Consider the following 22,654-nt stretch of genomic DNA (forward strand, 5'->3'; position numbering starts at 1 on the left):
TACAAAGTGTGGTACTTTATAGTTGTTTTCTTAAGATGGGGTCAACTTGGTATATCTTAATAAATGTAGCTCAAAAATGCATTCCAACTCATGCTCAATCAGCTGCTCAATGCCTTCACATCCACCTTCCTGTTACAACATGCATGTCATTGATTTACAGATTCATAATGTAAATAGACTTATGTTCCCACTGTTATGTATGCAATTGTCACATTGTACATTTTGATGCACATACAACTGATGAGGAGTTATAAAGCTGAATTCCTGCCTGACTATTAAACATTTTAAGTGCAGTTCATGTTGTTAGAAGATGTCTTTTAATAAATAGTTACTAGGAAAGGAGCACCAAGCATTCAAGATTTTTTACTGAATAAACCTCTCTAATGTGTTTCTCATTTCTTTTCCATACAATTAACATCCTTGCTAAATCCAGACATTCTCTTATCTACGACTATTCCAGCATCATCAATGGTAAAACATGCTTCATCTAGAAGAAAGCCACTTTAGAGATGAGCAGTGACAGATTTTAGTTGACATGCAAATGCAGTTCAGCTTACTGTGACAATCAGATAATAATTGGCAAGTATCAAGGATGGACAACACATTCAACCAAATCCATTAAAAATAAACACATAAAACCCTATAAGATAAAGCTGTTATTCATGTGCCTGCTTGATGCACGGTGTGGCATAGACATCTCCCGCCTCCATCAAAGCCTCAGAATTTAATAGATGTCGTCTGACTCTAGGGTATGAGTGTGATTCCTGACATTCACAGATGTGATCCAAATCTACAATATATGTATGGTATCTGCAACCCATCTGATCTGAATGTACACCAATTCTTTTCATTTCTATATCCTTCCTTAAAATCCCACCACCCACACACAATCTCCTTTCCGTCATTTGTAGGTTCTTGTCATTTCTTTCCTTTAGCTTCTCTGTCCTTACTCTTATTGCTTCTTTCCTATTTAACAATAACTGTGAATGTTTTCAACTGGGCAACAATGTTTAGTATGATATGAATGAAACTTAATGGAGCAAGATGAATGAAATCAATTAGGAAAAGTTGCAATGAAAATGTGGTCTTATGTCTTAAGAGAAAGTGATTTTGTTCACACAAAATACATACGATTTCCTACACCATAATAAAAATACTGAAATTTATCATTTAAAATTTTTCTCTTGTATTTTTAATTAATAGAAGAGGATGTAGATGAAGACGAAATGGGAGATACGATACTGCGTGAAGAGTTTGACAGAGCACTGAAAGACCTGAGTCGAAACAAGGCCCCCGGAGTAGACAACATTCCATTAGAACTACTGACGGCCTTGGGAGAGCCAGTCATGACAAAACTCTACCAGCTGGTGAGCAAGATGTATGAGACAGGCGAAATACCCTCAGACTTCAAGAAGAATATAATAATTCCAATCCCAAAGAAAGCAGGTGCTGACAGATGTGAAAATTACCGAACTATCAGTTTAATAAGCCACGGCTGCAAAATACTAACGCGAATTCTTTACAGACGAATGGAAAAACTGGTGGATGCAGACCTCGGGGAGGATCAGTTTGGATTCCGTCGAAATGTTGGAACACGCGAGGCAATACTGACCTTACGACTTATCTTAGAAGAAAGATTAAGAAAAGGCAAACCTACGTTTCTAGCATTTGTAGACTTAGAGAAAGCTTTTGACAATGTTGACTGGAATACTCTTTTTCAAATTCTAAAGGTGGCAGGGGTAAAATACAGGGAGCGAAAGGCTATTTATAATTTGTACAGAAACCAGATGGCAGTAATAAGAGTCGAGGGGCATGAAAGGGAAGCAGTGGTTGGGAAAGGAGTGAGACAGGGTTGTAGCCTCTCCCCGATGTTATTCAATCTGTATATTGAGCAAGCAGCAAAGGAAACAAAAGAAAAATTTGGAGTAGGTATTAAAATTCATGGAGAAGAAGTAAAAACTTTGAGGTTCGCCGATGACATTGTAATTCTGTCAGAGACGGCAAAGGACCTGGAAGAGCAGTTGAACAGAATGGACAGTGTCTTGAAAAGAGGATATAAGATGAACATTAACAAAAGCAAAACGAGGATAATGGAATGTAGTCAAATTAAATCGGGTGATGCTGAGGGAATTAGATTAGGAAATGAGACACTTAAAGTAGTAAAGGAGTTTTGCTATTTAGGAAGTAAAATAACTGATGATGGTCGAAGTAGAGAGGATATAAAATGTAGACTGGCAATGGCAAGGAAAGCGTTTCTGAAGAAGAGAAATTTGTTAACATCGAATATAGATTTATGTATCAGGAAGTCGTTTCTGAAAGTATTTGTTTGGAGTGTAGCCATGTATGGAAGTGAAACATGGACGATAACTGGTTTGGACAAGAAGAGAATAGAAGCTTTCGAAATGTGGTGCTACAGAAGAATGCTGAAGATAAGGTGGATAGATCACGTAACTAATGAGGAGGTATTGAATAGGATTGGGGAGAAGAGAAGTTTGTGGCACAACTTGACTAGAAGAAGGGATCGGTTGGTAGGACATGTTTTGAGGCATCAAGGGATCACAAATTTAGCATTGGAGGGCAGCGTGGAGGGTAAAAATCGTAGAGGGAGACCGAGAGATGAGTACACTAAGCAGATTCAGAAGGATGTAGGTTGCAGTAGGTACTGGGAGATGAAGCAGCTTGCACAGGATAGAGTAGCATGGAGAGCTGCATCAAACCAGTCTCAGGACTGAAGACAACAACAACAAACAATTTTTAAATTGCTGTTTCATTACTTATAGTTAACTTATGTTTAAGTAGGCCCCTCTAGGGTTCAAGATGTTATATCAACATTTCAATGTCATACCTGAAGCAGTCATCTGAGCAAGTATCAGTAGGTACAAGGAAACAGCATCCAACTGTAAATGGCCCCATTCAGTGTCAGCCACGACTGTTTGTCCTGTACTTGAACTGTACTTTGCATGTAGTGAATCAAGTGGGTTTTGGCTCGATTTAAATTTCTCCACTTTATCTTTCTGTTGCATCATGGCCATCAACAGACCACGCATAAGTTTCACACAACTCTGTGTGAGAAATATAGAGCAGATTTCTGATAGTGATACATATTTCTTTGTGAAGTATTTAAGAATCATACAAATCTTATTAATTTTTTCACAATTTTTAAATACTTACTGAGTGACAAAATTAGATACATAAAAAATGTTGGTTCAATGTTGTTATGTTTTTAAAAAATTAGCTGTAATTTACAAAATCTTCACCGCAACTATAGAAGCATCAGTGCCAATTACAACAAGATAAAGAAATGAACATGTTTCTTACCTGCTCCAACTCATAGGTCTTTGCTCTGTCTTCATCCATGTCTGCATTTTTCTTGTAGGCCATTGATAAACCCCATACAGCCAAAATACAGTACACATTGTCACGTATCCATGCATGATTATTTTCAGGGCTTGCTGGGAACAATCCAGTCACAGGATGCTGCAAATTATAAAACAGAAGGCATTTATAATGATTCACATAAAAAAACCTACATGGATGTGTTCGCATCAGTTAAACCAATTACGATATTTCTCCTAAAATACTAAGAACTAATTCCCTTTCTTTCTCTGCCTTGCTCCATACCCTTCTCACATCAGATATAACACCCTCAGAATTCAACGCATTTCTGTATGAAAAAGTGTGAATTCAATTGGATGATGCATTTTAAGATGTGTTTCAGGGAATGCAACAAAGTAACTGAGGGAATTTCCTTCTTTAGATCCATCAGTGTCATATTGCTCAGTTAAAATATGAACAAACATAGAGAACTGTAGAAGATAATGAGAAATTACACCAACTCTAGGTAAGAATGGTCACTGGTCTCACATCATGTCCTAATAAATCTGGCACTCGATTGTTTGAAAATTGTCCCTTGTTTACAAACAATCTGTGAAGTTTAATTCCATTTGTTGGTGAATAGTATTACTGTACTCTTGTTACCGCAATAAAAATAGAAAAAAAAAAAAAGAACACTGCATATGGTGTCTGAAAGACTTGACTTCATACGATTATGAAAATAAATGCTAGTTTTATTGTCTTCCTTACTTTAAATCGGATAAAAAAGATTTGAAATGAAAGGATTTAGATCAATGTATGTGAATAAATTATCTGAAATGACGTGGAGCAGTCAGTTGCAGGCTTCTATACTTTGTTGGTGTGATTTCCAAATACTGTGTCTCGATTACAGTGTTTTCTGTTTTCTGGTGAATAGGCAAAATATCACAGTTCAAATAAGAGGAGCATGATTTTGTGGTCTAAGGAAAATCCCCTTTACATGCAAGAGTTAGAAAGGCACCCATTTCATGTTATGATATTGGCAAGAATGTCATCACGTGCCTGTACACACTATACTCTTTTGAGTTATATGATTGAAAATTCCTATTTGAAAATGTGCAAACATGATAAGTACCCCAGTTCTAACACAAGGGAGTCATGGATCATATGTAGTTATAGTAGGATGGAGCTCCAGCAAACTTTACTGTTCAGGTGTACAAGTTCGTTGATGAACAGTTTTGAGGTCACTGGATTGGTTGTGGTCCATCTCCAGCTCCACTGGAATGGCCACTGTGAAGGCAAGACCTCATCACTCCGGAAAACTAATTACGGGGAATAACAAGCCCAAGTGACTCAGCACAGGTACAAGTCTAATGAAGAAACCTTTCAAAGGATAACTCCTGAGGTGCTCTGGAGGACACTGAGACACATAAATCTTTTTCTTGCGATAAATTGAACTTCTTACCCAAGATCAGTTGTAAACAACCGTTACTGTTGATTATCTGTTTTGGTAAGCATGTTTACCATCTTCAGATCTTGATAGGGGACATGTAATAACTTTTTGTCTCGAAACCTGTAATTGACAATAAAGGTTAGTTGAAGCAAATGAAAGTTTGTATGTCTATTTATTTTTATAAGTCGACAGAGTTAAGAGATTCCTGTACCCAGCAGCATACTTCAGAGAAGAAAGTGAAAGAGAGTTTGCAGCAGCAAGGAAAGTCGGCCAAGTAAGTCATATCGTAAAAGAAGTGGAAGTTGGTATATTTACTTCGCACTTAAATTGTTGTCAAAGCCGTTATAACGTGGCGACCAGTGAGAAAGGACTGGGGAAAAAAAAAAAAAAAAAAAAAAAAAAAAAAAAAAAAAAAAAAAAAACAACAAGAATTCTAAGACCAAAAAATGAGGAAAGAAGCTGTTTATGTCGCCATAGCAACTAAACCAAATATGGCAAAGAATTTACTCCGAAACAATGGAACATGCTCAAGTACTTAAAGGAAAAAAATTTTGAATTGAGAAATAGAGAAGAAGATTCCAGTGTGTTTCTCTAAGAAGAAATATGCCAAGAACACTTCGATTAAGAAGATCCAGTGCGGAGAGTGTAGAGGTCTCATATACACATCGCGGGGACGCAGGTGCGGAAACCGACATCTGACGCCGCCGGCAGCAGCTACTGTTCACCGGTGCTGATCTGCCTCCACATCCGCTCACCGATGCAGTGAAAATTCCCCGCCACGTGAGCATAAAACAGAACTTTATTCTTTTAGTACAAAGTGGTACAAACTGTTCAGTGAATTTTATTAGTTTGGTTACCATACTTAAAGTTAGTTAAATGCTTACAAGATCAAAAGCTTGCAAGAATATGGGTAACATACAACAAGTCAAGGAAACTCGAGAACCAGCTATGGCTATGAAAGTTAGTAAGGAAGTACCTGACTGGTCTGAGATAGTAAATTTAATCAAAACTCAAAATGTGACTAAGTGGAAAACTAGACTCAGTACATTCTCAATTAAATAACCAGAGTGAAACATTAAGTAGCCAAGGGGCAAATATAGGTTTGTTAAATATCAAAGTTGACTCACAAAGCAAAGAATTTAGTAATCTGTGCAAAGGCATGGATGCTTTAAAGACTGAATTTGATGCCTAAACAGTAAGATAGAGAATTTAAAACTAGATTTAAAGAATGAATTGACTAGTTCCTTGACCATTCACGTAAATCAAATGTTCACTGGCTATAGCCAGAAACAGAATGATAATTTTCAGAAGTTGACAAAAAGGTTAGAACTGAATATTGCCGACAAATGTAATATTGTGAATCAGAGCTTAATGAAAAGTTAGGATCCTTTGAAAATGTGCACAATGTTAAATTTAATGCTGTAAAGCAAGGGTTGAGTACTTTGAAAGAGAGTGTCGATAAGCAGGATAATTTAATGCCAATAATTCAATCGCAAATTACAGGTGTTAATACATGAGTCGATAATGTGGAAAGGAACTTCAAAGAGAAATTGGCGAACTCTGATATCATAAATATTAGTAGTTTGGACAAACAGGTGGAAGAAATTATAGTTCAAAAAGTTATCGAGAGAGTAACATCCGGAAATGTGTCTCCTATTCTATCTTCTGAACTTAATGATACCAAGAAAGGTATAGATAACCTAAGGAAAGAATTCAACCTTATCCAGGATAAATTAGACAAAAGGGTAAATTCACCTAATATAGTCTTAACTAGTGAAGTGATGACTGATCTGCAATGGGGGACTAATTCAGGATTATCCAGGGAATTCCCTAAATTTAAGCCAGACAGGGATGTACATCTGACCCACTTTTTGAAAAGATTCAACCAAGCTTTGCCAAAGAATTGGGAAGATTCTATAATGATAAAGAGTTTGCTGTGGGGTACCTTCTTGGGGAGGCCTCAGAATGAGGAACCTTGAATACTTAGAATTTTTCTTCTTGGGGAGACTTCCAAAAGAAATTTAAAGAAAAATACTAGTCTGCTAGTGCACAAGAAAAGTTAATCTCAGATCCATGGGACCCGGGCGGAGTCATCTGTCCCCCAGGGATGTTAACATTGTGAGTTAATTTTTTTTTTAATTAGTGTTTCTTCCAAAATAGTTTCCCTGCACCGAATTCTTTTAAAATCTTAAACTATTCTGTCATCTATTACTAATAGCTTAAACTATCTTACAGTCATAGTGCTTAGAAAACTGGATACAACTACAAGATAAAGTAAACTTAGGAGGATCACAGAATGAGAAAGAAAGTGTATCGACATAAAATAAAATGAGTAGAGTATTATATTTATGGATAATCTAATATGAGGTGAATAATTAAACAACTGTGATACCATAGTCAATAGTGTATAAATTTTCTGTTTTGTATGGAGTACTTTATACCTTTTATCAGATGTGATGTAAATGGGAGGGTTTGTATAGGTTTTGAAAGGGGTTGGTATTGTAAATAAAAGCATGGTTTAAGGGAGCAAATAAAATATGGCTAACATAAAACACACATCACACCTTCCAGACAACCCTCGCAAACAAGTGTGCCTGATCCTTCACCATTTGCCATTTCCATAGGGTTGCTAAATTTCCTTTGGGGACCTCAAGGGTGAAGGTGGGAATGTCCATTCTGTAGGAGATGATTTAACACCAAACCTCCTCCGGCGTCTCACTCAAGTACCTGAGGAGTAGGGATCCTGGGGAAGGGGTGTGGGAAGGGTTTCCTGTCTTTGGGGCTATCTTCTTTCTCTTCGTAGACCTTAGCAACCATATCTTTTTTTTTTCCTTCCTTTCTTACTTCTCATTTGAGGACCTACCTATTTTTTCCCTCTTTCCATATTCACAAACTTCTATCGTTTAAGTACTTCCTTGTTTCCATTGTTTCTAATAACCTTTCCTAAGAAAAGGGGACAGTATCGTGACAAAAGTCATAAATTTTATAGGGATTATTCTCGAAAGTTTGAATTCTATGCACAACTAGCATTTGTTACGGTTCATGTAAGTTTACGAGGGTCAAAAAGAACACTTTCATTTTGCCCAGAGTTCTTCCAAACTACAAAAAAATAGTATATACCAAAGAAAAGTATAAAAAATAAAGAAAAGAAAAGCAAAGAAGAACAGAAAGTAGATTACTCATGTGTCATGAACACCTGAACTTTACGATTGCAAATAAGAAAAGGGTCTTTACAATTCCCAAATACTACGGAAGCTCACTGAACCACGAATAAATGCTGATGTCTGGATATCAAAGTAAAGTAAGAACAGAATAAAGAAACGCTCAGCTATAGATTGTTCTAGAGAAAAACAAAAGAAAAAAAATATTGTTGTGGAGGTGAAAGATGAATGTATAAACAGGTATAAGAAAAGTATATTGTTATGATATGAAATGTTGTTATGAGTGATATTATTTACATAATGATTGTGTATAAAATATCGCGTATCTTATCTGGGGGGGGGGGGGGGGGGGGAGGGGATATGTAGTGTTTCGAGAATTTCAGTGTAAATTCTAGAACCACTCTGCCTTCTAGCGTCTCGAACACATGATATTTTAGAAGTGAGTGTGGGATGATAGAATCCTACTTACTGTGCATCACCTTTGTGTGTGCAGTTTTGAAATTCAGTCATGAGAAGAATGTAGGCATGGCAATCAAACAACACCAAGTACCTGTCGGGCGGTCCATGAAAGTTTTAGTGCAAGGGCATACAAGAGGACCATGGTGAATTTATGTTGCTCTGTGATAATAGTGTCAGTGACTATTGGTAGTGACAATAGAACAGTTGAGAAGGTACTCTTGAAGAAAAACTCTTGTCTTAGCCTTGTTGAAGGGAAGACGTGTATTACAGATCATGTTGAGACTGGACATGGTGTTTATGCCAACTTTCTCTTACATGTAAATTAGTTTTTTCTAATATTTGGAGACACGAGAGGCTTACGAAGCAGTATATATTTACATGAAGAGTGGGATTTGTAAAATGTCTGAAGCTGAAATATATGTCGTTAGTTGAAGTAAATGAAACTTTGTATGTCTACTTATTTTTATAAGTAGAAAGAGTTAAGAGATTCCTGTACCTAGCAGCATACTTCGGAGAAGAAAGTGAAAGAAAGTTTGCAGCAGCAAGTAAAGTTGGCCGAGCACGTCAAGCAAGTCATCTCGTAAAAGAAGTGGATGTTAGTATATTTACGTAGAACTTAAATTGTCGTCCAAAAACATTAGACATTGCAAAGACTTATCACACTATTACGACAAAAAACCTGTATGTGTGCAATGATTTCAAGGTAATGAAAATATATTATTGAAGACTTGAACCTATTTTGCTTGGTCTTCCAAACAGCCACAGGATTAGAGGGCTTTGCCGTCATCAAGATATTAGAAAACAGTATGCCTAAAGGAATAAATGAACGTATAATGTGAAGTATTGATCTTCAATTCGAGAACTGTATGTTCTGTGTGCCTAATATAAGCTCTACACTGATGTTTAGTAATAAAATATAAGAGATCTTTCATATATTAATATGTTACTACTAAGCCAATTGCAGTAGGTATCACAATGTAGAGTGACTAAAAATATGTACACTGACACGCTAAAGATGATATTTGTTTCACAGGTCTACCACAGATTAAAATAATGATACTTTACTGTTTTCCATTAGCTGCAGTTGATTAGATTACTCGTGGTGATGATTTTTTCAAATTATTTATATTATTCTTACCACACAGAGAAAATAAATAACTTCACGAGAATAGGAGTAGTTCATCTTCCCTATCCAAATCAGAGAAGTACACAATTCAGTCACTCCAGATGGAGCAATTACATGAAAGATAGTTTTGGTTTCCAAGTGGTTTTGTTTGTATTTTGCGAATAATATCAAACTGCCACATGTGTAGTAGGTCATGATGGTTATATGTTTTATACTCTGAAATACGATCCTTCTGTGGAATAGCTTACTTGGTTTCACCTGTCTGTTTTGTGTGTGGTCTCATTTGATTCATGATGATGAGCTAGATTCATAATGATATGTTAATGTGAAGTTATTCCTATGCTTTCGGAAGTTTGATAACAATTAAGTCTATGATAAACCAATATAAATGACAGACACTAGACAAGAAACTTCTACTGAAGATAATCTTATATTGTGATCTGTAATATGTGGAACAATTAACAGTCATATCAGTGCTGTTTCATGATGTGGGTAAATATTTTGGTTTGCAATGAATGAGATTCCTATCTGTTTATACCAGAAGGCAGTTCAACAATCGGACAACACAGTCTTGATTGTTGTTGTCGTACTGTGAACAGGGTGTCAGTAAATCCTGTTTCCTATAATGAAATGGCGAATGAACCAGACACTCATTACCAGTATGATATGGTTATCAATCAGTTTGCAATGGACCATATTCTACAGAGAATTTAGTTATGAAATTGCATAACATATACTTGATTCAAACTCGCAATGAATTTTTCAGTCTCAATGAACTGGATTTTTTACTTACCACTTCCGAATCAATAAATTTCAATGCAAACCAGACATTATTTAACAAATTGTATGTACTAATCTTCCTTTTTACAGACTGTGATGTGTCCTTGAAAATTATTTATGTATTTCAAAAGCATTTCAGGTTCTCGGACCACGTCACTTTCAGAATCTGATTCACACATGTGTTCATCTCAAGGATCAACCCTGTTCCTGATCATCCCACACCCTTGCTGATATCCCGAAGGACTGCTATGGCCATCGCCTCAAGTTCATCTCCACCTACCCTTTGGCTTCAGGGAGGCATCATGACAATGTTGTGGTCAATTGTCTCCGAGCTGGAAGCTCCGTCTCCACTAATGGACAAACCATACTATGAAGCGAATTAAAATTTGATACTGGTATGTTATGATGATCATTTGAATTAATTGAATCTCTGAGATGTGAACCAAGACTGACAAAGCTTTGTTCCAGGTTTTCAACAGTTTCCCTCAGGACCCCACCCCCGAATGGGAAAGCTCACAGAAACATAGCATTGTAACATACTGTTAGGCATTCTGAATACAGTGTTGATTTTATTGTACTGTTTGCAATTCAATGAGGTGAGGCTTGTTCCTCCTGCACATCCCTCCACCCACCATCCTAACTCTGCAGCACTCAATGTGCTAGGTGGTGATTGTATGCTTATTACTGGAGCATCCCCTGTGAAATGTGTCAAGTTATGTTATGTGTATACTACACATTATCACAGTCTTGATTTTCTTTTAGAAGATTTTTTCTGTTGAATTTGTTCTGTAGAGTGGTTGTTTTCATTGTCAAAAGTTTATAATCACCACAGGAAAACAGTTCTACACCATAAACAGAATTTCTCAGTTAAAGATCGGGAAACTTTCTCTAGGCCTGCCAAGAGAGTTTTGATGATACTGAGTATTCTAGTGCAACTCATTTCTATTTAGCTCTAATTGAGATGTGGGCCTATATATTCATTACTGTTTTAATAATGATGTAAATAAAATAGAAAGAAACTTCCACATGGGAAAAATATATTAAAAACAAAGATTCCAAGACTTACCAAGCGGGAAAGCGCCGGCAGACAGGCACATGAACAAAACACACACACAGAATTACTAGCTTTCGCAACCGATGGTTGCTTCTTCAGGAAGGAGAGGGAAAGACGAAAGGATGTGGGTTTTAAGGGAGAGGGTAAGGAGTCATTCCAATCCCGGGAGCGGAAAGACTTCCCTTAGGGGAAAAAAAGGACAGGTGTACACTCGCGCACGCACGCGCGCACACACACACACACACACACACACACACACACACACACACACACACACACATCCATCCGCACATACACAGACACAAGCAGACATATTTAAAGGCCGTGTGTGTGTGTGTGTGTGTGTGTGTGTGTGTGTGTGTGTGTGCGCGCGAGTGTACACCTGTCCTTTTTTTCCCCTAAGGGAAGTCTTTCCGCTCCCGGGATTGGAATGACTCCTTACCCTCTCCCTTAAAACCCACATCCTTTCGTCTTTCCCTCTCCTTCCTGAAGAAGCAACCATCGGTTGCGAAAGCTAGTAATTCTGTGTGTGTGTTTGTGTGTTTTGTTCATGTGCCTGTCTGCCGGCGCTTTCCCGCTTGGTAAGTCTTGGAATCTTTGTTTTTAATATATTTACTGTTTTAATATATGTTTTTGTTGAATTGAAAAACTTTCTTGAAATCTATGATATTAAAATTGCAATAGAAAAATTAAGTTACTCAGAATTAGATGACATTTACGCTCCCTCCAATTTTGTCTTAAAAAATTGTGACTATAATATCATATCCAGTAGAGCTTATGTTCTGTTTAAACTGGATATTTGTTAGTTACTGCTTCCTTTCATTCTTAAAAAATGACAATTTTTATTTCTCTGCACAAAAAGGTGACAAGTCTTGTCTTTCATAATTACAGTCCAGTCTGGACTACTGCATACAGCTCCAAATAAGTCAATAAGTGTCCATCTGATGCATTTTTTGTAATTAGGAAATTTGAAGAGAACGAATCAATTGGAAAGCAAGTAAACGGAAGAGCAAAAATGACCTAGATTGTTTCTATAAATTTAATAGGAGATTTCATAACCAAGCTCTGTTTAAAACAAAGTGTTATTCTCCAAGCAATGGAGTGATCCACGTCAGTAATTACTCGTACAGTCAGGAAAACCAAAAAATGTATCAGGAAGAACAATGGAACAGAAGTTGAAATTACAGCCATGATGAAAATGAAACTGAAGTTATGGGATTTACAGCATGGCAAAAGGATGACAGGAAGGTTACTTGCTGAATTTCAACAGATAAGTAAAGTCCAACATGATGTTTTAATGAAAGGTGGTTCTATGGCATTGGAAAACATACTTGCACAAACTAAAGACTAATGCATGGAAAAAATTAGAGATCACATCCAGTACTGGATGTTGAATGTATGATGATATGTTGAAGTGTAAAAACATTGTAAAAGACACACAAGTATGCTACTTATTACAGCATTAAGTAACCCCTCCGTTAAAACTACAGCAATGTAGAAACTACATTTTTGACGTCTGTAATTATCTAATAATTAGGGTTAATATCGTATTTGAAATCACCTGCGTCTCACATTCTAGACTGCACGCAACAATATAAAGGATTCCACACGGTTATTTTAAGGGTGATTTCATATAAAACCGCCAAATTTTACATGCCACGAACAGTTTTGGAAAAGGGGGAAGGGGACGTGTTATCTTAGAGGGAGCGTTATCTGATGCTTACGAAATACCAACAAAATAACTGGAGTGACTTATGTTATTCAGTTACTGTTATTACAGTTTCATAACTTCTATATTGTCTGTCCCATTTCATATTTGCCCATGAGAAAAAAGATGTCATACGCCAAACGGCAAGATTCATAAACAAAGAACGCAAAAAACTGACACTTATACCAATACTTTTATGTACAAGATATTATTGGGTTTTGTACTCACTTGATGGCTCATAATAATTTTTTGAACAATCCGTTGGTAATAATCTAACCTAACACCTGAATTACTCCTGCTCCTCATATTTACAGAGTTTATTGCTGAACTGCTCTTTGTAAGTGTTAGATAATTTCTGCCCTTTATAGGCTCTTTAAAGAAACTGCACAGTCGTTGTGTCAAACAATAGCACGGCCCCAATGTTTACATTATTTTGACCTGTCCTACACCCTTCACCGCCTATGTTATAAATAATAACAGCTGAGACAAATTTAAATACAGACTAGCCAACGTTCCTGGGGATCAGAAAACTTCACATCCGCCATTCGAACGCAAACGTGTACAAATTGTCCAGGATCCGACTTCAATTGTACACTTTTTTTCATCACTATGTATAACGTATTGATCCTTTCATTTCTGACATACTTAGTGCACTCATTTCAACTACAGCCCAGATGAGGTACCGGTCAATTCGATTCATTTAAAAATCTCTAATTACTTCATGCTAAAATCGTTATCCTTATCTATATGCATTTTGCATTTTTAAAGGTTCAGAAAGCGTCGAAGATTAATACTTTTATGATTGTCATGCCAGTTGGTAGCCAGTAGGGTACATCACTTCCAATTCATTGGCCAGTTCCCTGGCACGTCCTGTAGCGGGGGTATACATGTGCATTGTGCATGTTTTCATTGAGTGTGGAAATCCAGCTACGCTGCAGATATTTTTTCGAAAAGTTTGCTATCCTGCTGTCAGCTGGAAGGGAACAGTTGTGAAGTGGATAACGTCGGAGTTTGTGTGTTGTGGGTTTCTGCAGTCTAAAATATTATGACAGTTGATTAGGGCCTGTGAAAATGTTACTGTTTCGTATTATTGAAATTTTGTGCTTCGCTGCAGTGCTCTTGGCCGATAATACTCCACTAACAACAGAGAAGCCCAACAGTTTGCAACAGGACGCATCTAAAACAGATGTGCACGATATAACTGGGCTTTTTGAGCCCAATGCAATATCTGTAAATGGCTCTAAACAAAACTATGAACATCGTCCGATTGCTTTAGAAGGAGGTTCTTCTGTGATTGCCAACGATACAATAGTTTCAGAATCGAAGAGACCGAAGGAATTGGTTCAAAAACCCATTTCAGAACAAACTTTGTTTGACAATGGTACTGGTGTAACTACAAATCATTCTAATAATTTCCATGAAGCTATTCAAACCGAAGGTGGATTACTGGAGATACCTGTAAGTACAGCAGCAGCTGGCGAAACCACCAAACTGGTACCGAGTGAAGCAACTGATTTTATCAAAGATTCTTTCCCGTTAAATGTGGGAGAAGTAAGTGATCATCCATCTGTGGTACCAAGAAAGGGCGTCTCGCCAAAAATTGTGCCGAGAAAAGGAGCAGAGCCGTATGAACCATTTATTGACCTCGATGACAACACAGAAATGAAATCCGCATGCAACTGTTGTGAAACGCACAGTTCTGAACAAAACATTGGAAATTATACAGCAGACCCCAGATGTGTTTCATGTTGTAACACAACAGGCAGTAAAAAGTCAAGTACTTCAACCACAGGATTAAAAAATGACACTATAGAGATCAAAAGTACAGGTAACAGCAGTAACCATGATGATTTCAAAATTGCCAATAATAGCGTTAACTCTACAGATTTCAAAAGCGAAGCAACGCCAAACGAGTCCAATTCACGTGATGTGTATAGAGCTTACCCTCCTCTGAAGAAAAAGTCCAAGCCTCTTGTTACTTCAGATACTGACATTGAAATGAAACAACAAAAAAGTCCACAGTCTTCAAGTTCAGAGAAAAGTGACTTTGTAATACCTGTGGTTTTGTTAATTTTAGCAGTACCTGTAGTAGTCGTCCTAGCAATGCTTTTTTACAGAAAAGGAACAGAATTTTGGGAACGAAGGCATTATAGTAAAATGGACTTTCTTATTGATGGAATGTACAATGAGTAATTCATAACCACTGCTGTTTTGGAAAAAATAAGGTGAATACGATAACTGGAATGTATTTTATTTCCCGACATTTTACATATTGTATTAATATATATATATATATCTCCTGTGCCGTCCTTAATGACCTTACTGTCACTGTGACTTTAAATCCTACAAAACAAATTGTATGTTGAAACATGTTGTGTACCTGTCAGTTGCAGAATGTTGTAGATAAAGTCCTCACGATTGAACATTTTAAAAATTCAAACTTTGCAACTAGACTTCTTGTGATGTTAAAGGAAACTGAACTGGTGATGGAACGTTGTAAAAGGCAGGCAAATTATAGCAGTGCTTTGGTAACAAAAAAGCTATTTTCGGCCTTTTATCTGGGAAAATACTGTGGGTTACCTAGCTACATATTATATATGTACTCCTTTTTAAAATCCAGTAAAACACGAATTTATCTGCTGTAATATAAATTTGTAAAATGTGTTATTTTAGTGTTTCATTTTCAGAATTATCATTTATGGATGCCATTACATACACTAAAAGAATATGTGTTTGTTTCCTAGATTACAATAATTAAAAGAAAGAAAAGTCATCTGCATTATCCTACCACAGCTGAAAATTCATTGTTCTTAAGAATAAAATGCAAAAAAATAATTTATAAATAAAGCCTTTGACAATTATACAACTAAGACCTCTATTATTTGCTGGAAATTAAGCTGATAGTCAAAAGTGTAGCCCAGTGAGTGCAAGATATTGTTTGAAATAGTTGAAGTTTGTATTGTAGGATTTTACACATTTTTTATGACAATAATATATACATATTGTGCGTAATCAATGTTGCAAGAAAGGCAGAGAAGATGCAGCAAGAACATTGCTTTGTATCAACATTGCCTATTCTATATTTAACATGTCGACTGCCACGAAGCTGCTGGCAGCCTCAGCACAGTCTTCTGCTGTAGTTGGTGGCAGCCATATGGTATTCAACATGTTAGAGAAGTATTGCAAGAACAAAAACTTAAGAACATGTGAGAAATCACCCTGTACTGTTTTGTTGTAGGGCTCTTCTTTCTTGATTACTTTCTATTTCAGTGATATAGTGCTCAAGGTCTTATCTGTATTGTACAGTTATATTGTTTTACATTTAGAGCACATTGTTTTACTGTTGGATCCTTTACAACCTCAGCCAATAAAGACTAGTGTATCCATTAGTTTTATTACATCTGTTCTATCAAGACAAAAACACTCAGTCTAGAACTGTTTTATTGAATTTTGCAGTTCACAAATTGTTATACAGAGACCAACTTTTTGAGTTTTATGTGTGTGTGTATGTATGTATGTATGTATGTATTTATGCATGCATGCATGCGTGCACTAAAGTTGAAGTAATTTTTTTAAGAAATATGCTGTGCTTTGTGGTGGTTACAGAGAAAATTTAAAATAAATTACAGATACCAACTTCTCAGAATGAGACTAAACATGCAGCCAAATACATGTTCCATGTTTATTGCCATAGTCTCAAACATAGTAAAACCAACAGAACTACTGTCTTTAGGAATCTTACGTGCTTTTGAGCTAATGAAACCACTTGTTCATGAAAGCATGTGTTTTTCAGTTGTATATGAGAATGAATATGCTTTTATGATCAGAAAGAAGTTGTTATATTTATTAAACATATTGACTGCCGCAGTCATACTGATGAATGTTTCACCGCCAGGCCTCGGCGGCAGGCTTTAGTTCTGCTGTGGCCTTGTGACAGTCATCATGTTAAAGTAGACTCTGAAACAAGATCTTTTATTTATTTTGAATCCTCGCCAATCAGTAAGAAGGTTGTTAACACCCTAACTTACTGCTTCCTCTTTAAAATGTTAAAAATGTTGCCAAACTTGTGCTTGTGAATTGTAAGTCATGAAATTGATGTCATATGTAGCAATGTAAATGGGCATGAACTGTTTGTTATATCAGTTGGGCATATTTCATTTAATATTCAAAATCCTCATGATTATTAAATTTAAGCTATTGTTTAGTTTAAAAAGGGATGGGGAGGGGTGTGGTTTAATGTGCCCTCAGTTTTTAAGATTTCCTGACAGAAAATGTGAATGGATGTAAGAAAACTCAGAAAAGTTTGTTATGTGAAATGTTTGAATGAGGTGTATAATCTGCTTTAGAAATCACATGTATCATCAGATGGTACTCACAGTAACATAAAAACACAGGGTAAATCTACCATAGTGCAAACTATTTGTACCCATATTCTTAAAAAGTATGTTATAAGGTTAGCAGGCAATGCTGTACACTCTGAGATCAAGTGAGTTCTTCTGACAGCTTTAACTACAGAACATCTATGTATTTTGTTAATAAATGGAAAACATAATACGCCTTGTACTGGACCAGAGTTGTGTTTGGGTTAATTGGTTGTATAGTGTTTTCTCGAGTATTTAGAGCTTTTAATGTGTTGCTGCATTAATAAGCTGGAGCCAGTCATATACCTATGAGCACAGTCGAAAACATGTTTTTGTTTCAAAAACTTTTGAACTGTTATTGGGTAATCTGCATATAGCAAAACTTTTAAGCAGTTAACCAGGGGTGTCTGTATCTACAGGTATTTCCTGTTCTAAGAAATTGGACTATTCAGAAACTGAAATAACTCACTAATGTCTTAATCCTGCTATTCATTACTCAAAAGTCCAACAACAAGGAAAGTGACAGTCTGTTTGCTTATATACTAATAAAATTCAAGTCTGTGATTAATTTGCCTGATTTGTTTCCAGTTATTTTCCTTTCCTTATTATGGTCTTTGCATTTAACATTTCCATACATACCTTGTAAAGAAGTACTTTAATTTTAAGTGTCTGCAATTATGATTGTCAGCCTTTTTGTACAGTTTTTTTTTTTTTTAAAGTACTGGGACCAACAATTAAAATTGTCTTTACTGTAAACCTTAATCATCATTGGGTGCAAGGTTTAATATTATACACGACTTTTTTATGGTGTGTTAGTTATGCAGTTCGTAATTTAAGTTAGCGCCAAGCTTGCTTGCTAGCTTGCTTGCTTCTGTCAATCATACAGTTTGTGTGAAACTGAGGCCACTGAAATTATGTATCAGTGTAACAACTCTACAAGATGTTGGATACTGAAAAAGTCTCTGCATGAGGGCAAAGATAATGAACATATCCTATTGTACAAATCTTGCTGTTCTCATAGCCCTTGTATGACTATAATGTAGCTCATTCAAGAGCTGTATAAACATGATCCTTAGGTTATATAAAATTTGAATAGATTGTGTGATGGGTATCTCAATGTTTGGAGGTTATATAAAATTTGAATAGATTGTTTGATGGGTATATCAGTGTTTTGTTGCTGCAAGGCAGTGGCACTATGTATTAATTCACATTTACAGCTTGCTGGTATTGCTATGATTGATCATTAGCTTTTGATATTTCTTAAAATTGGGAGGGCGAGATAATGACGAAACGAGTGTGGCATCACGTGATGTGCACTATAACACAGAATTCAGTTGGAGTGGCCTTCAAAAGGCTGGAAATAATGTACTGTCAGAAATTACATGTTAATGATAAAGACTGCCATATTCAAATGTAATCTGCAATACTTGTATCTAGTTTTGCACTTCAGTAACATCTTGTTTAATACTGAAATAAAGGTTGGCAGTTTTAGTATTAGATTTGTTAGCTCGCATAAATAATTTCAACATATTTTTGTATTGTATATATGTCAATAATTTTTTATTGTTTTCTAATGTAATGTGATTGTAAATAATGTGTTGAGTAAATCTTGCGAAGAAAATTATAAAACCGAGTTCCAGTTATTCTTCCACATTTAGCTTGGAAGTGAACTTTAAAGTGGTTTACTTTGTATTCAATAGTAATAACAAAATCCCTCCTCCCAGAAACCTACTTATACCACACCAGAACATCCATTAGATTATTGTGGCAGGCAGATAACTTATCCTACATCTCTTCCTTATGTTTCTGCGATAATGTTGCAAGAAAAAATAGTTGTCCACTACTTACTTATCAAAGATGGGCACCAAAATTATAAACTACAACTTTCACGATGTGAGACCACCAGACAAATTATTTCCCATGTAATAAACAACATTATAAAAAACCAAGATAGTTGCTGTTGAAACAAGGTGACCATTACCAAATAGAACCTCTGAACATAATGTGAGCACTATATATAGATATGCTAAGTGTTACAGGTTTTAGGTTAGTGTATCACTTCATAGAACAAAAATGGCAAAAGGAGGAATTGCTTTACATATCGTGAACTGCAATATATTTAGGAATATAGACACATGAAAGGTATTGTAATCTATCCATAAATCAATTTGAAGCTGTATTTAAAAGTAAAAACAAAAAGATTCCTGGTGATTTTAATATAATTTTTCTAAAACCAATATTGGAGATAGTGAAGGAGGAAACTGGTAGAACCAGTGGTGAGGAGGGGCTGATAGTTTAAGCAGTAAATGATACAACAGATGTGTGCAGTGTTGCAAAGTGTTAAATAAGCATAACAGTTACTGAAAATGTGGGCTGTCATTCTCAGTATATGCTATCATGAAATACATGAAACCAGCCATTACAAATAATTTTAGTAATACGAAAATGATCCTCACTCCAACAGAAGAAGTAATGTCCACTATACATTATGATAATAACATGCACTAGACTTATTAATCTCAATTTTTTCTCAACAAAATTTTTATTGTTGGTTTTATCAAACATGTTTCACCTCATAGTATTATACATCTATAGTGGAGTACAAGGAAATAAAAGAGATAATTGTTTAACTATAAACATTTTGTCGAGACATGCAGTGTTACTTGACAGCTCACATATATTACACTGAAATGTAATCTGTCCACCACAACATCTAAATTTCAAAGGTTTTCTAGTCATTATGATAATGTCCCAAGAACAAGATACTTGCTGGAGCCAGCTGTCAGAGGCTGTGGTCGTCAGTGTGAGTTGCATGAGTGTGTATGTTTATTTTTGACAAAGACCTCGTTGGCTGAAAGCTGACTTTCCGACAGTTTCTTTGTTGTGCATTTCTGCGACTCAGCATCTTCGCTACGTGGCAAGTCATATCTATGCTCTCATAATATTGAAAATCATGTACAGTTTTAGAAGGGAAACCACCACATGGATTAGGCATTAAGCCTGATCTAACAGGCTGACTGCTATCTACCAGTCAGTGTGAGGAGTGCTCTTTGACCATGGGACATGTGAACAGCATTTCGCCATTCCGTCCAGCCATAATCCCCCCCCCCACACACAAAACATTATATCATGGGCATTAATAAAAATTTTCCTGTCAATTCTTGTTACGAAATTAAGAAAAACACATTCTAAACAGATCACAACCTGTAAGAGGTTTCCTTACAGAATACGACTAAAATGTGGTGACAGGCAGACAGTATAAATTGACAATGTTGAAATTTTGAGATTAAAACTTGATAATAAACTTTGTTGGGATTATTCTAACTATCCTCTTAACATTGCTGTAAAAAATTGATAATGTTTGCTCTTAGATTGTTCTGAGCGAAATAACAGCAGGTCTTTTTGTTAGTTTTCAGAAAAAATGTTGCAGTATGTTCATGTACATAAACAGAAGTAATAGTCATGCAGAAAAAGATCAGTCCAGTAATTCATGTTGCAATAATTATACACCAAAATCTTTTTTTCACATCTGTCAGAGGCTCTGGTTGCAACTGATGAGGATTTTCAGGACTCCAACATTGATTGTTCTACAACTACACATATCACAATAAAGCCAGTCACAGATAATGAAGCAAAAAGTGCAATTCAGGATCAGCTTCTCCACATCATGGACAGACTGCAGTACCCTGTCACAGTGTTTCTGTCAAACAACAGTATCTGAATTAGTCAGTCAATACACTACCATAATTTTGAGTTTGCGCATAGCTCTGTGAGCAGATGGTACTGACATAACCAATCTCAAGTGTTAAATGGTGCAATAATTTTCTCAGAATCCTTTCCAAGGAAATTCTTAACTTCCCTGGAATGCATTTGAACTATGAAGGGAAAAGGTTTGTTTGTGATCGTGTTAGTGAAATAATTAAAAAAAGACTTGTGAGAGATAAAACAATCTATCAGCTTCCTGAACATCCTTCCAGCAACAGCGAGGAAAACAAAATAAACAAGAAAGAAGAATGAAAATACAACCCTGCTGAGATTCCTAATTTAAACTAGAGGTATGTGATACTGTAAATATGATTCCCAATTACCAAATTGTGAATACGCCTGAACTAAAAATTTATCACCGTAATGTGCAATCCCTCCGTGATAAGATCGATGAAATTAACATACTGTTAACACATGAACTTAATGACATCTCTGTGTTATGCATTTCTGAGCACTGGCTTAATCCAGACAACGAAAATAAACAAATTTATTTTGGCTGCAGGAAAAACACCAAGCAGGGTAGGGTAGCAATTTCACAAAGGATAATGTAGATTTTATTACGCTACCTGACTTAACTAGGGCAAATGTTGAAAAGGTTTATGAAACTGCAGCTATAAAAATTACTCATTTCATCCTGGTTATTGCTACATTTTACTGATCCCCATAAGGGAATTTTGAACTTTTCTTAAACAAAATGGAGTCATTGCTAAATAAAGTAAATAAAATGTATTGTGAATTGATAATCTATGGTGACTTCAATATTGATTTCCTCACGAATAGTGGAAATAGGGAGACCATTTTGAACCGTGCAACGTCCTACAATTTAAAGGCTGAAGTAAAAGCAGCTACCCGAGTAACAGTAACTTGCCAAACACACACAAAACAATCATATTTGCATCTGACACCACAATTCTACTAAAAGGAGACGACAATGACGAACAGTTACAGCAGACAGTACACACGGTCACGAAACAACTTAGCAGCTGGGCACAAAGTAATCAGCTTGTAATAAATAGTAAGAAAACCATTGCTCTAAAATTCCACAATGATCCTAACAAGGATATGTATATCCCATCAGTCTCTATCGATGACAAACCAGTGGGTAACAATACTGAAACCAAATTCTTAGGACTTTGGCTGCAGAGTAACATCAGATGAAATAAGCATATTGAATATCTCAATGCAGAACTGAGCAAAACATGTTATCTCCTTTGTTCATTAAAATCATGCTGTAGTGAGAAAACAGTATTGAATGCATATCATGCATACTTTCATTCTCATCTTAGATATGGGGTCACCTTCTGGGGAAACTCTAAAACAGCAAATAACACTTTTAAACTGCAAAAAAGGGCCATTAGAATCTTGTTTGAGTGCAAGCCTAGAGACTCTTGTAAACCCCTGTTCAAGAAATCTGGTATTCCTCCATTACCATGTGTATACATTATGGAAACCCTTTTGTTCTTTAAATTAAATGT

At 36.0% G+C, this 22,654-nt stretch overlaps 2 protein-coding genes across 4 annotated transcripts in view; one reads left to right on the top strand and one right to left on the bottom strand.

Annotated features, from left to right (window-relative positions):
• The window catches only part of LOC126355058 (probable phosphorylase b kinase regulatory subunit alpha), a 215,166-nt gene extending 201,632 nt beyond the window's left edge, over positions 1-13,534 (bottom strand). The window contains exons 1-3 of one of the 3 annotated variants that reach the window (XM_050005224.1): positions 13,282-13,534; positions 3,319-3,477; positions 2,846-3,062 (exon numbers count right to left, since the gene is read on the bottom strand). In XM_050005224.1, coding sequence (XP_049861181.1) covers positions 2,846-3,062; positions 3,319-3,477; positions 13,282-13,359 — 454 coding nt within the window. In that variant the 5' untranslated portion in view covers positions 13,360-13,534. Of the gene's footprint in view, positions 1-2,845; positions 3,063-3,318; positions 3,478-4,777; positions 4,872-13,281 lie in introns of those variants that run through there. The other 2 variants (XM_050005223.1, XM_050005225.1) reach the window with 2 other exon arrangements.
• A 454-nt stretch (positions 13,535-13,988) lies between these two features.
• LOC126355059 (uncharacterized) lies at positions 13,989-19,042 on the top strand. The gene has a single exon (XM_050005226.1). It carries the CDS (start codon positions 14,125-14,127, stop codon positions 15,244-15,246), a length of 1,122 nt encoding a protein of 373 aa, XP_049861183.1. The 5' UTR covers positions 13,989-14,124; the 3' UTR covers positions 15,247-19,042.
• Positions 19,043-22,654: the final 3,612 nt, after the last annotated feature.

The sequence above is a fragment of the Schistocerca gregaria genome, chromosome 3 (assembly GCF_023897955.1).
Source record: "Schistocerca gregaria isolate iqSchGreg1 chromosome 3, iqSchGreg1.2, whole genome shotgun sequence".
Taxonomy (NCBI): domain Eukaryota; kingdom Metazoa; phylum Arthropoda; class Insecta; order Orthoptera; family Acrididae; genus Schistocerca; species Schistocerca gregaria.

Bases quoted from the DNA above. Each gene is read 5' to 3' on its own strand.
- LOC126355059 (XM_050005226.1), top strand. From the start codon at position 14,125: ATGTTACTGTTTCGTATTATTGAAATTTTGTGCTTCGCTGCAGTGCTC.